General features: G+C 39.8%; 1 protein-coding gene across 1 annotated transcript in view; it reads left to right on the top strand.

Annotated features, from left to right (window-relative positions):
- INPP5A (inositol polyphosphate-5-phosphatase, 40kDa) overlaps positions 1–14,606 on the top strand; it is a 206,103-nt gene that overhangs the window by 157,883 nt on the left and 33,614 nt on the right. Inside the window, exons 10-11 of the mRNA XM_009326002.1 lie at positions 6,225–6,320; positions 6,656–6,730. Coding sequence (XP_009324277.1) covers positions 6,225–6,320; positions 6,656–6,730 — 171 coding nt within the window. The remainder of the gene's footprint in view (positions 1–6,224; positions 6,321–6,655; positions 6,731–14,606) is intronic.

Here is a 14,606-nt window from a genome sequence, read left to right as displayed (position 1 = left end):
AGAATTAAAAAGAGAGCCGTCATTGCCACCAGCTGTTGGCACAGAGGAAAGCTGCAGAGGCAGGGAGGGCACGATCAGCGACCTCAGAGGTCTCTCCGGACCTGGGAAAGGGCAGGCTGTTCTGCGGGTGTGTGGCACCGAGCTGGCCACTCCTGCACCCTTCCCTGCCCAGGCCAAGGCTGGGCTGGGGCTAGCAGTCTGCAGCTGAGTGCTCTTGGGACCGTCGTCCTGCTGCCTCCTTTGCAAATGCAAACAGAAATCTCATCCGTTACTGCAAAGGATAACTCTGTAAGAACTGGGTGTTGTTTTCAGCAATAATAGAGCAGGCAAGAGAGTATCACCAACAAAGCAGGCAGTTACATGTAGCACCGGACAGAAGCTATGCCGTTAAACTGGTCTCTCAGTTTACTCAGTGCAGTATCTGAAAAACTAATGGAAATGGTTTTGCATTGCCTAGTGATACACTTTGTTGTCATGAATGATCTAAGTTTCTGGACAAGAAATGCATTTCACGATGAACTTAGTGCAGCTAATGTGAAATTGAGCCCAAAGAAATGCAAGTTGTTTCAAGCAGGGATCATCTATTTTAGGGATGCAGGAGATCTCTGGGAGAATGGGAGCATGAAGATAGGGTCTTAGTGCTAAGCTTTTTTTGTCACAGATGCTGCCCAAAGAGGTATTTTAAGAGCAAAATATCCCTTTGCCACAAATCAGCAAAAGGGTTGTGCAGTGGAGACCAGAGTACTAGTGTAGGTCTTGGGCAGCTTCTGGGCCAAGCTTTCACAGGGGGTAGAATTGGTGCTGCTGTAAACTGCCTGTGAAGTGAAATCAGTCCTAAAATGAATACAGGCAGCAGTGTCATGTAATTTGCATTGATTTGCCATCAGAAGATGGACCGTACACATGCTACATAAGCACTGCACTGAGAGGAAAGGCGGGAGTGGCGCAGGAGGCTTTTGCTCTCCATCCCACCTACCCCCTCCACCATCTCTGCCTCCCTGGACATAAGCTTACTCCTCTGGGAATAGTCAGAGAGACAGTAATTTCGCATATTGATACTTTAAGTGGCTTCTCGTTAATACTTTCTTATATTTGTTCTTTATTCAACTAACATTTATCTCACTGCTGAGTAAAGTTCCTGCTCCTAGAAGCTTATTAGTATTAAGAGCGTAGTAACTTCTCTGAGACATTATTGCTATTTCCACGCAGTTAAAGTTAACACAAGTTAATATATCGTCTAAGGGATATTTTTTCAAGTAAAAGTGTATGTCCTCTCAGATGGGTTTTGATTGCTTTACATTGGGGAATTTAGCTCTGTAATTTCCCTAATTGCAACAGCTGTATGGCCGAATACCTCTGCACGGTTGTGAAAAATTGGCTAAAATAAGACTCCATTTCAATGGCAGATAGAGTTTAAAAAACACAATTTTAACTATCCTGTAGCTAAATGCACAACTTTTGTTGACTCTGAAAGGTACATTTAACTTTGTTTTTCTCACTTGCAAATGTTATTTCTCTTACATCACGTGATTTGGTGAATTTACTGCTAGTATATTCCCAATACCCAGGAAATCATATCAACCCCTCAGAGGTAAGGAGGAACCCGAACAAGACAGATGTTCCTGTTATTCCCAAAGTAGCAAATCTTTTACCTCGCTGATTGTTTCAAATTTGCATCCAGATAATAATAAAAAAGCATTTGATTATCCTAATTTAATAAGTGTCAGATTGATTTGGGGTTTTGAGCAGCATTTCAAAAGATGTATTTCACTATCATAATTAGATGATACATGTACCTCTGTCTTTTCTGTCCCACCAGAATCCACAGAGTATGTATCTGGAATAAAATGAAATATCTTAAATTTAATTGATTTGGTTACTCATGTGCTCAAGACCTTAATTCAACTGGCTCATGTTAGTGTTCTTCAGACTCTGCACTTCTCTCCTGGCACTTTTAGCAACAAACACTTCTGTTTTAATCCATGCGGCTTACCAGAAATTGCAATTGCAACTATGGCTGAACTTTTTAAGTTATAACGAAGCAATGATTATATTCTAGTTTCTTTTTTTTTTAGAAGAATTCAAAGTAATAATAAGTCCTAAGAAGAGTATTCAGATCACTGGGAAAAATAATACACATCTTTAGAATCAGTAGACAGAGGCAACAGGAAACTTTGAGTCTGTATATGCTTGGATACCGCATTTTTTTCAAAAAAAAATTGTTGAAGTAATTACAAGCATGCAATAACTCAGCTCACACATCAAGAGGTGGACTCAGGAGTCTAAAGGATGTTCAGAAAGCAGGAGTACAAAATCAATGAAAAATCAGCTGCAATTTTCAACAGAGCACCACTAGCAGGAAAGAGTAGTACAGTTCACAGCTGTGCAGAGTGTTTCCATATAAACGCAATATAAAAAGCAATTTTATAATATAGAATAGTGTGTGTGTGTTTTATGTCTATAACACAATTGTTTTAATGTCTTTATCCCTTTTTACTGTAAGTATGCAGAAATACAGTCTAAAACATTTTGATGTATTGTATATATATGGGAGCAGATGTATTTTGAAGGCTGCATTTATGCTGTAAATCAAAAGGCTTTCAATTTCTGAGGACTGCAGAGTTTAGAAGAAATTCCAGATTTGTCTCTTGTCAATATAAAAAACTTTCACTCCTAGCTTTGCATAACAGTACATTTTTATTACATTCCAAGACAATTAACAGTAAAGTTATTGCTATGTTTTACAATTAAATACACATTAATTATCTCAAAGGATTATTTAAAAAATACTATGAAGCATCTACCTGTGGGGACAGCGTATGTGAAAACAGGAATAAAACATGCCTGTGTTTGCTAAGCAAAGGCTGAATACTGAGTTCTCTCTCAGCTCTGAATACAGGTCTCCTGCATACTTTTTAACCGAATCTTTTTTACAAAGAAAAAAGATTTTTTTAAAAAGATAACTTGGGTAGAGGAGTCTTGATATCTGACTTTGTAAAAGAGTACCTTTGAGGGAATACCCAAAAAGAAACAGTGTGTTTTCATAGCATTTTGATTTTCTTTACCAGCAACAAAAAAAATCCCTTCATAAGCAGACTTGTCTAAAAAGGCACATGTTCCCGAAAGTTTTCTGCTTGGGTGACTACGACTTTGTAGAAATTGAAAGGAGGAGGAAAAAAGGAGTGCTCCAGCTTGTATAAGAAATGAACCTTTGCCCAATCACTTTTTGTCTGTGAATAAGGTAACTTTTTGTGCGTGTGAAATTTGAAAGCAATAAGGTATGCGCGTCCTTTCTCTGTATTGGTTCTCAAGAGTCGATCGCGGGTTTTTTTTCTGTTAGGGCAGGCCTGAAGTTGTGAGATAAAGCAGCTCAGAAAAAAAAATGTTCTCAAGCAGATGCCTTTAAGAGACAGAAATCATGAATTTCTTGAATTGCAACCACTCTGGGGGTGGCTACAATGACTTTTTGACAGTGACAGTAACTCTGCCTTGTCTTTTCGAGCCCTTCTTTGGCCCATTCACTCTGGAAAGCTGCTTAAGCGCACTTAAGCGCATTAGCATTTGGATGCTCGGGGACCGTATTGACCCTCATTTGGAAAGTTTAAATGAGTGAAAGATGGAGCGATTTGTTAGGGCTTTAGAAACCAGCTTTAGAGAGCGGCAAGTTTTCCGCTTTGGTTTGTTCGGGTGCTTGTTCTAATCTGGTGCGCTGTTTAAAGGCGACCAGACTGATTTGTGACACATGAGCCCAAAGCGCTATTTTTTTGGGCTTGACCCGATTAGCTAATCTGTGCTTTGAATTTCAATAGCCGGCGTCGGAGGGAGCGCACTTTGGGAATGGCTCGCTGGTGGATTACCTCACTGGTGTCCACGTACAGACACAGATGGCAAAACGGTAATTACGTGTCCAAACAGACAAAACAGATCCTATGGTACATGGTGGATGCAAAGGAAAAGTTAGTAGGTCTGTGCTTAAAATAAGTGGTACCAAAAGTGCAGCTTCCCCGATGGTCTGGTGTGCCTCTCCTCCTCCCTCCCAGGCAGCATTAGGTTTAACTAGCTACTGCCAGCATCTTCCCTCTCTTCTCCCAAGCCTTTCAAAAAACCACCTTAAAATTCTGCTGAACAGATGAAGTTCTCAAAGGGCAGCCTACATCTGTGTCCGTGTGACCAGTACTGCTTTCTCCAGTGAAAACTGTGTTTTCACAGGCACCTACGCGTTGGTGCCATGAGTGTGCCAAGTTTTTTAGGATAAAACCCAGAGTTAGATGTTTGTAATCTATAGACATGGCACTGCTTTTAGGGGGGGGGGAAACAATCATGAAAAATTTGTCAGGAAAGGACATAATTTATTCAATAAGATAGGGAATCGATGCCTCTTCAGTTCACAGACTTGAAGAAAAAAATCAGATATGTATTTTATTTTTACTGAATCACACTCAAGTTATCCTTTAAAAGTGAAATTGCTTAGCTCGTTGCTTTTTGTTTGTACTACGGCAACACACGGGGGCCTTTATCAAGGGTCATTTTTTAATGTCTTTCTATGAAATGGGAGCAAGAAGTCCATTGACAGATTGTTTCCATTCTAGCACTGATAACCTCAGTTGAGATCTAAAATATTTGGAAGCAGATGGATTTTTGTTTAAATACGTTTGGCATGTATTTCTTCCTTCAGAAGAAATTCAGAATGGGGAACTGAGAAGTAAGCTGTAGTTTCATGGCATTGTGTCTGATAGATACTGCACTTCTAATAATGAATCCCCACAGAAGTATTTTTATTTGTGAGAGAAAGAAGCGTGTAGTAGGATGTGAAATTCTATTACCCTATTACCACAGAACCTATTTATTTTATAAGTGAATATTATGCAAAATGAAAATCTGTTGTCTGGCCATTATGAAAAGGAATGGAACAGGCAGAGCAGTGAAGGCACCTCTTTGCCTCTTCTTGACTGAGTTAGATTCTTTAGCACGCTTTTGTTAAGAACCTCTAGCAAAATAAGCTTTTATTCAGAAGGATAGTCTTTGCCAATATCCTTATCCAGGGCTGTGCATAGATCCTATCAGCAGCTTGTGCCTCGGCTGTAGCGAAGGATCCTGAACTGCCTCCCAGGTGTGGGTGCACATCTTGGCCGTTTTCTCTCTGCCTTTGGGCAATTCCCCTTTCTGTCTTCTGCCTTGTGGTTTCCAGCAACCCAGGCAGATGGGCTGGGGTAGCATTACACATCATCCAGTAGCTTTGCCCAAGCTGGATAACTACAGAGCACTTTGTGAATCCTGCCTACCCCACAGTTAAGATGTCGTCTATTTCTGCATTTCAAAGCACTTAACATACTTAAAGTTTCACTAAAAGTATAGGTTCAGTGAATCTGAAGCATGTTTTTAAGTTAAATATATGCCTAACTCCTTTGCTAAAAGCTCCAGATTTTCACCTGTTACAATGCAATGGAGCAAGCCCTTTAAACAACCTATTCTGTATTACTCTCTAGGTCAGCTTTGATTGCCATTGAGACTGGGCCCCAACTGGGCAAATGGCAAATGAATTGAGGCCTGACACTTCCTCAGAAATTCATACCTCCGTGCCTGATAATGTGTTGATTTATAATATGTTTTAGACACCCAGTCCTCAAAATGTCTAGAGACGTGATGTTGTCTCTTACTTAAAAGGATGATGCATGGGGAATTTGCTATCCAGAGTAAACTGTGAAACTTATTGTCAGATTGTGTAAGTGTTGCTCAGACTTTTAAATTATGCTTGGAACATTAATTTACAAGGCAGAAGTTTTTGCAAACAAGAGATAACCTGCAGAACTGTAGTGCCAATGTGTAGTTATCAGCTTTTAAGAAAGCAGTACAGAAACCGGTAGGGCTGTGGAGTCATTAGCTGTAGGAAGTGGCTTTTGAGGATGTTTACAAGTAATGTGTGATACAGTGTCAGACCTGTGAAAGAACCTGTGTACATGGTAGTAAGTTAAATGAATATTTGCTTTATCTGATTGATATTTTCTTAATATTGCCTGTTTCTCTCCAAACGGTAATTCAGTTTATTGTTTTAAATCCATTATGAGTGGAAGTGACTTAAATTAACAATGCTTTGTAATTTGACCTGCAGCAAATCATATTTTCAGGTGGGCATTGAAGATACGTAGATTGATAAAGTTCAATTAAATGTGGCCTTACGTTTCATATAAACTAGTTTCCCTTTCTCCCTTTGTGTTTTTTATTAGACACTATGTGCAAAGGCTACAATGCAGACTATCCGGGCAGCTGACACAAATGAAGTAGTCAAGCTAATATTTCGTGAATCTGATAATGACCGAAAGGTAAACAACTTAATGCCCTCTGTACCTCCTGTGTAAATAGAAACATTGTTGAATGTTCACTTTCTTTTCTACAAAGCATGAATATAGTTGTTTCTAACTGATAATTTAAAGGGAGGGGAGGGATATAGATTGTCACACCTAATGCTCAGTTAATTGGATCTTTTTAAGTGATTGCCAGTCAACCAAATGGGCAAGCTGACAAGGAGCTTTAGACGCGTAGAAATGTCGTGTTGTTTTAAAGGGTTGCATGTCTCTGAAAGGGTCACTTCCAACAGCTGTGTATTAGGTAGCTGAGTCCAAGAGCTTTGCTGACCTTTCTCCTCTATTTTTTTTAGGTTATGCTACAATTAGAAAAGAAGCTCTTTGACTATTTTAATCAAGATGTATTTAGAGATAACAATGGCACTGCGGTAAGTTCATTGCTAAACACTTTTGAAGGAATAAGTTGGAAACTCACATACAAATTGCATTTCTCTACCAGCCCTTTATCCTTATCAGCCCTCCTGTCTACAGAATGAGAAGAGATAATTCATCTAACACAATAACTGCTCCAAATTTCCTCCTCACTTAGCCAGTTATTTTGTGTACAGCTTCTTACCTTTCGCATGTGTTTACCTTCTTTTTCATAGAAAAAATTGTAAATTAAATATACGTGACGATTCACTCTTCTCTGTCCTCTGGTCTGCATTTCTTCAAGCATCCTGTTTCTTTACTAGCTCTTCATTGTGCACTATAGTAACTTAGGAAAAGCCCTTAATGCAAAGCTGTTCTGAAAATATCTGGGTCTTCTGAGTGTACAAAGAATAATAGAAACAGGTGAATAAATAGAATAGAAAGCACAACCCCTGCAGCAGACTGGCACTGTTCGGGCAATCATATAGGGCTTCCTAAGAGGAGAAAACAGATAGGGAACAATAATGTTCTGATTTGTAATGAGGTCTATGATTTTTCTGTGGAGAATGGCTTTATATCTTCTTTAAGGTGATTTTATTTCAAAATGTAGGCACTTTATTTTGGAAAATCTCTATATCACTGCTTGCAGCTTTCTCAATTTCATCTAAGGTTCCTAGGAGTTTCGTATCTAAAGGAAAAACATTAAGCATAAAAAAAAAAAAAAACCCGAACAGTTACGCACAGATAAAAATCAGGAATGTGCATATCGCATGGGGGAGCCTTATTGTGGATGTCATGGGCCAGACCCGCTGCTTGTGGAAATTGGCCCAATTTCACTGATATCAGAAGAGCTACGCTAGCTTGTGTCAGATCTTGACCTGCCTATGTGTGCATAAAATAACGGCATTCGTATGTTGAATATTCTGAGCTATATAAATAGGGTAGGCTACACTAGACAAAGAAAACCTTCAGAAAACTGTGTGTGTTCTGCGGAAACTGTGTGTGTCGAAGTCATTTGTGCAGGCTGACAAGCTAGCCAAGCTTCCCCTTCTTTTCTTCAGTCCTTTCCTGAGGGTGACTGAATTTTACCTTCCTTCCTCATACCCTTTTATTTTAAAAGAAGACAAGGGATTCATCTCCTGTGTCTCAGCTTTTTTGAGAACCCCTTTGTGTTTGGCCTAGTCCTCACCTCTAGGTTTTGCCACACTCTGTACCAATTATGCGGTGTGCCTGCTCACACAGTGTATTGCTACTTTTTGCATAGGGATGGGATGTACACAGGATCCATGACTCTCCCCTCTCTCTCATCTTCTCTCCTACCTACGGCTTATTCTCTTGCTGTTCATAGAGATCCAGGCTGTTTGGAGGGCTGTCTGCAAGGATGCAGGGCAAGGAGGACAGCTGAAGCCCTATTACCCTCTCTGTTTTTAAGTTGACTTAGACCTAGGAGGTTAATTCCATGTGAGAATCTGAGATCTCACTCATTTCTTGAGGTCAGAAGAGTTTGATGAGTCAGACTCATGAGGAAAGTGAAGATCTGTTTCTCCTTTCAGCATCTGTTGACGCCCATCCTGTTCGTTGGGACCGCTGTCCCTTCTCACAGCACGTCTTTCATGTGTGGCATGTATGCTCACCATGAGAAATATCTGTGTAGGCAACATATCTTAAAAACACAGTTACTGTGAGATAAGCTGGTTTGAGGGTTTGGGGTTTTTTTTTAATTTACAAGGTGAATGCATCCTTGGGAAATATATAACGTTTCTTTCACTGATGTTTCGCAGTTTTGGGGACATTTAATTCAAAGTAATAACACTAATCCCAATTCCTGTTTCCATACTAATCCCATTCTTGTCCCAGATTTTCCTCTACATGTATTATCATAATAATTTTTTTAGCTCTTTTTAAAACAACTCAAATGTTTGTCATTTTTGTTTTTTCCCAGTACATTTCTGAAGCTGAGCAAAGCTATTCTTGTTGCTGCCATTTACCACATCCTAGTGGTATTTCGGATGACTGCTGGTTGACTTTACATACATGGACATGGTGTGTGAAGGCATAGGCAGAATCCCACTTAAGCACATTCCATTTCAAAATCAGCAGTCATTTCATTCATGCATCAAGAAGCGGGAAATCTTCCAGATCAAACATGGAAGGAAAAGATAAACGATATAATGAGCCATTGGAGATAATCTAATCTTCATGGTCTAGTTAAACACGCAGCACCATGATCACTAAAAACAAACTACCTATCTAAGAGGATAAATGTCTCTGTGCCGAATTCAACCCAAAAAATCCATCGCATCCTTCATCAACCGCCGGTCTTGTACCAGCCTGACAGAAATTTAATTCAAGCTGGCTCCTGAAAATAATTATTGTATTTTAAGAGTAGTAATCATTGGTCGGGACATGATTGAATGTGTCCATGCCTATTGACTTTTTCTATGATTTATAGCTTTGTTTAGTCGATATTCCCATCGAAATTGTATAATTAATTATAAGTGGGGCTGTCAGGTCTGCAGGATGGAGTGCCCTGATGAGTATTTGGGAAGATTAAATTTTCCTTAGCTGTACCAATGCAAGGCTTGGGAATTTTCACAGCACTATGGCTGTTGGATAAAGATGTTTTCTGTGTGTTTAGCAACTGCTTTAGCTCAAAATCCATTGATTTTTCTGAGGGTATTTTTTTTTATCAGTGTGGTGTGTCTTCAGTAACATTGGAATGTGTACAGATGTGACAAGACCTGACAAATATTTATTATCAACAGGCCACTTTATCATTGTCCATACACAGTTATTCCTTCTTTTTTACATTGTAATCAACAGAAAAAATCTTAAGATATATTTATAAAAGTGAGTATTTTTATGAAAAATCTGATATAGATACAAATTATCTGTTCAACAGAAATTCAGTTTGAAATGCATACAGTAATCTGTCCAGTCTAATTTTTCCAAACTAATCTGTAGCTTATCCAGACTTATCTGTAGCTTATTCCAAAGTTAGCTTAGCAACTACCTATATTTATTACCTCGAAGTGCAATGACAATTCTGTATCATTTTATTTCAGAAAGGAACACCCAGATTTATCCAGCTGTGTAGTGATAGAAAAAAGAGAAAACCTATTTGAAAATAGCTGTAGCAATAATGCAAAACTGCCTTAATATTTAATTCATATGTTCTGAATTGTACATCAAAGTTATAGTACATCAGACGGACGAGGGTGTAACTCCTGTAACTACAACAGAACTACCATGTCTAGGTGCTACGGGGAAGGGTGTTACAGGGTGGCAATGAGAAAGGTGGGACAATAGGAAGTACAACATGTAGAGTTTCACCTTAGTGTCAGACAGATTCCAGTTTAAGTTGTTGCTTTGTATTAGAAAAAGCTTAACACCTCTGTCCTTGACGGTAGGATATAGCCAAGCAGTGCTGTACAGCACCGTTGTGTCCTCGTGCTCCAGAGGCTTGCCCATGAACGGTGGGCAAAGAACAAATGAGGCTTCTCTAATCTGAACTGGCTGCTTGCACCCTTCAAGAGGCAGCAGTCCCCAGCTGGGAACTGCGGCCATATCCCAGCCACCCCTCTTTCGTGTTCCTGCTCCTCACCCACCCAAAGAGCATGAGGAGTCCCTGCACAAGGGGGGACTCGGGGAATGCCCAGGCCTTCTGCGTAGGCTTCCTGAGTGGGTCTGCAGTGGTGTCCACTCTTCCTGACCTTACACTAACTCACCAGTACGTTACTGACAGAAAACTTGGTCGTAGCTTTGGATTTGCCAGCTCTCAAGTGATAAAAATTAGCATGCTGGTGCTTTCAGGAGAGTAGCAGTGTGCAGGGAGTTCTTGAATAAATCTACACTTTTACCATTTTTTTTTCAAATTCCTTAATAATTTATGATAAATCAGGCTATAAGTGGTTCTTTTCAAAATATCTTGTGTTTGGGAGTTCCCTGTTAATTTCAAAACAATCAGAAGAAAAGCAAGCCAGGGATAATTATTTAATGAAAAAATTATAATAATGTTATTAATTTGTACAAATGAACCACAAGCTAAATGCTATTTCTTCAGTAGTCAGTAAAATAAATATATAGTAAGAATGTAAAAACTTTTAATGATTATAGAGGAATGATTTAATTGCTGGGAATCATTTCATAATCTTTAACCACAATTAGAAATGAGAAATGATGCATATATTCCTACCTTTCATATGAACCATATTGAAGAATCAATCCAGATAGAAACTAAGGTACTGTCCTTAAGATTTTGACCACAACTGTGTAATAAAAGTAATCAGTGAATTAATTGTCTTAAGAGTTGAACCTGATGTTATTCATACTAAAATCATAATCTCTCTTGTCAGTTGATGTTCATGGAAACTGGTGACTAATTATGTAGCTGTGCTTACACTGGTTGTCCCTGCTTCCTGCTGTCCTCTGCTGCCCTTGGGCAGCACCGGCCCTGCTCTCGCAGAGTTGCATACCTTGGCAGTCCTTGATCTCGGCTGCTTCCCTGGCCTCTGCTGCTTGGAGGTAAAAGAGGTTAGACCGAGGGTGCCAGCTGCACAGTAGCTCCTGGATAATCAGATGGTTCAGAGGACACTGCTGTTGTTACCAGCATTAATTCCAAAACAGGTTCAAGATAGTGACGCAGAGAAGTCCAATGATGTCCAGCCTAGATATTCATGAAATGGAAGTGGTTCCATTTCTTACTTTAGTTGTTATTATATTGGAAGAGCTTCACGTTGCTATCAGTGGTCCTTTAGCAGTCCTCTTGCTGCAGAGAACAAACAGTAAACTTCTACAGAGAGCATACTCTTACTCAATTTCTATGTTTTGAACAGTGAAATCAGCCTTCGAGGGTAGATTCCCTTTATTCTGTGTGTCTGTTTAGCTTCAACTGACATACTATGAGAAGAAAATTATAATGTGCTGTAAAAATGGATTGAGTTATAAAGGTCTTGTTCTCCCTATGCCAAGTAATGATTTAAAGTGATCAGTTATCATGCTAATTAACTTAGAGGTGTTATTACAAACAGTTCAGGCAAACATACCTTTAAATTATGAGTAATTTGTGATTTTTTTAATATTCCCAGGAAATCCTGAAATGATATGCAAATTGAGAAGAAAGATTTAGTCCATGAGGGACCTTTATTAAGCTTTTTGTAAGAATGTGTGTGCTCATGAAGGTTAAGGATCTGGCATCACTGAAAATGTATTAATCAACAGACAAGATATAGCACAATGCACTCTTCCCAATGGCCTTGGCTCTGACCCTTTTAAAGATAATGGGAATACTGTCCACTAAGAACTAGATTAGGACGATCAAGTGCATTTCATCAGGGTTTGACTTGAACCATGATCCCAGAGGTGAAAAGGCAGAGGTTTATCCACTGAGCCAACCAGCCCCTGTCCAGATGAAATCTTGAATATGATGTATAAGGGCAAATTAGGATAGAAGAAGGAAATTGATTGCTTAGGACCATTGTTACCTAGGACTGGTCATAAGGAAATCCTATGCATCCTGAAACTGCCTCTTTTATTTAAGGTGGTCATCTGAGATGCCTGATTTTCATAAAGTACCAGTAGGAAAATGGCTTCATGCTCTATTCCTTTACTCAAAAACAGTATTCCCATGCTTGGAATTGCATTTACTTAAGGTAGTGGTTAGTTGATATGCCATTGGATAAATTGCAAAATTAGTAATGACAGAGATAGGAAATATTACCAATAAATTGTTCTCACTAGCAAACATAAATGTAAAGCCAGATTGCAAGCAGAAGTCAATCCAGATGTGCTGGGTTAGCTATTTATTGCCAGCTTCATGTTCCAAATAAATGAATTATTCCAGTGTAGAATTTGCCCATATCACAAAGTTACAAGTATTATTTCATGACCTTTTGTCCCCCTGTCCTGTTCTACATAGCTATTGTAAGTCCTAAGGCTAATTCAGGTGTACTGTGCTATATTTATTCTTTTAGACATTGGTCGTTGTTTAAGTATAGTCCAAAGAGGAGGTCCAACATCTATATTTGCACTCTGTAATCCAGCCTGTAGTCAGTATGATCTGCTAACATGCTTTGGCCTAGGGGCACCCTTTTTAACCTTTGTGACGTGCAAGAGGATATCCAGAGAGGCAGTTTGCACCTGTGTTCCAGTCCTCAAGAGTTTATGGGTGTCACCGTCATCCTTTACAGTTAATATTTGTGCATATACAAAAGCACCCTACCTAGGCTTCCACATCTTGCCTATGAAGTCTATGGCAATCCAAATAAAGATAGAAAGGTGCTTAGTTTTTTTTTCACCAACTCTCTGCAGTAGCCCAATCCTCTTGCATTCTCCAGGTACCCCTCATAACCTCACAGATGGATGCCTCCATGCACATAGGTGTGCACACATGCATATAGACTAGCAAATAGTAAGTTTAACATGAAACGTAATACTTAAGGACACTTTCATACAAAAAGTACAGCTAGAGATGAGTGTGGGGTACTCAGTTGCAAGGATGCAGAGACATGGGTTCTGGTCCCTGGTCTTAGGACTGTTTGTGTATTTTACATTACATAGGTGTTGAAAGAAAAACAGCATAGGAAGCAAAGGCTGGAATCCAGATCTCCTCTGATCCTAAGAGTGGCCTCCAGCATCTCTCACTGCCCTGCTGCTTGTGGATGTCTGTGTACCAGGCTCGGCATGAGGTGCGCCCTGCCTTGCCTTCCCTTCCCAGGCACCCCCCTGCAGGCACCTGGCAGTTCCAGAGAAGTAGGGGTATGAATTTGAATCCCCTCTGGGAAAGAAACACCTCAAATTTTAGGTGTCTGGAAGTTTTAGATGACCTTCCAAGATGCCTGACTGTGTGTGGGGGAGACAAGGTAGATGACCAGAGCTCCCCAAATGCCCCCCCACCCGAGTGGGACACCTGGCCGTTCAGGTGCCTCTGGGGTCCTGCCCGTTCCCCGAAGAACTCATGTCAGACAGGCCTGCCTCATAGGCCTTGCTCAGGAGAAATTTCAACCCACAGTGGGAGTTTTGCCCAAGTAAGAAACATGGATCATAGTCTTTCTTCAAGAAAGTTCCATTTTTTATCACTCTACAAGTAATACTAAAACTGTATTCTACATATTTTTATGCTTTTGTCAAATTGCAGCTCACAGACTGACAATTTGACAGGACAATGCATGCTGGTTTTAACTCCCTAGTGGTACAAATTCATGTTATGTTTCACAGTAACAGACATGCAAAGTTTAATGAAATAATCTACTGAATCTGTCACATTTGCAAGCAGGATATTCCCAATTAAAATCTTTTGGTTTTAAAGTTAGCATCCACTCGGTCGTTCTTGCCATTTTGAATGAGCTATATTACAAGCTGTTGTGCAGTTTATGAATTAATTACAATAATGTTAAAGTGTCTATTCCTGTAAAGTTTTGAAAAAGGCAGTTTGCATTAATGCAGTTTTGCAGAGTCAATTTTTTTAAATCAAGGCAAGCACAAGAATCCCAGGAGAGTGAGTAACAAAATCCACTTTTTACCATTAGAAAACAGGAAGCATGCATTCAGACTCTGACCAGCTGGTAAAGTCACAGAGAACTGCCACTTGCCAAGAGGTCCTCGTTGCTTTCATGTTGTATTGATGTACTAAAGAGCAAATAACAGTCATTGGAGAAATCAGGTTGGCATATAGGATGATGGGAGCTGTAGTCTCTGTGTTTGAAAGCTGTGAGCAGTCATGCTGCGTTTCAGATGCTTCGGGCTCTTCGTTGGGCGCTGGGAAGCAGGAGGGATGGGACACAATTTTCTTCTGCAGAGCAGCGTTTCGGCAAGGAGCCCTTGGGATGTGAAAGGCGCTTTTGTTGTCAGCAGAATGTTAATGCGGGTAACTGCTGCTGCATGAGGGAGAGTCTA

Source organism: Pygoscelis adeliae, unplaced genomic scaffold (genome assembly GCF_000699105.1).
Source record: "Pygoscelis adeliae isolate BGI_AS28 unplaced genomic scaffold, ASM69910v1 Scaffold4, whole genome shotgun sequence".
NCBI classification, from domain to species: Eukaryota; Metazoa; Chordata; class Aves; order Sphenisciformes; family Spheniscidae; genus Pygoscelis; species Pygoscelis adeliae.
Note: the sequence above shows the minus strand (reverse complement) of the source record. Positions and strands in the feature narration are given on the sequence as shown.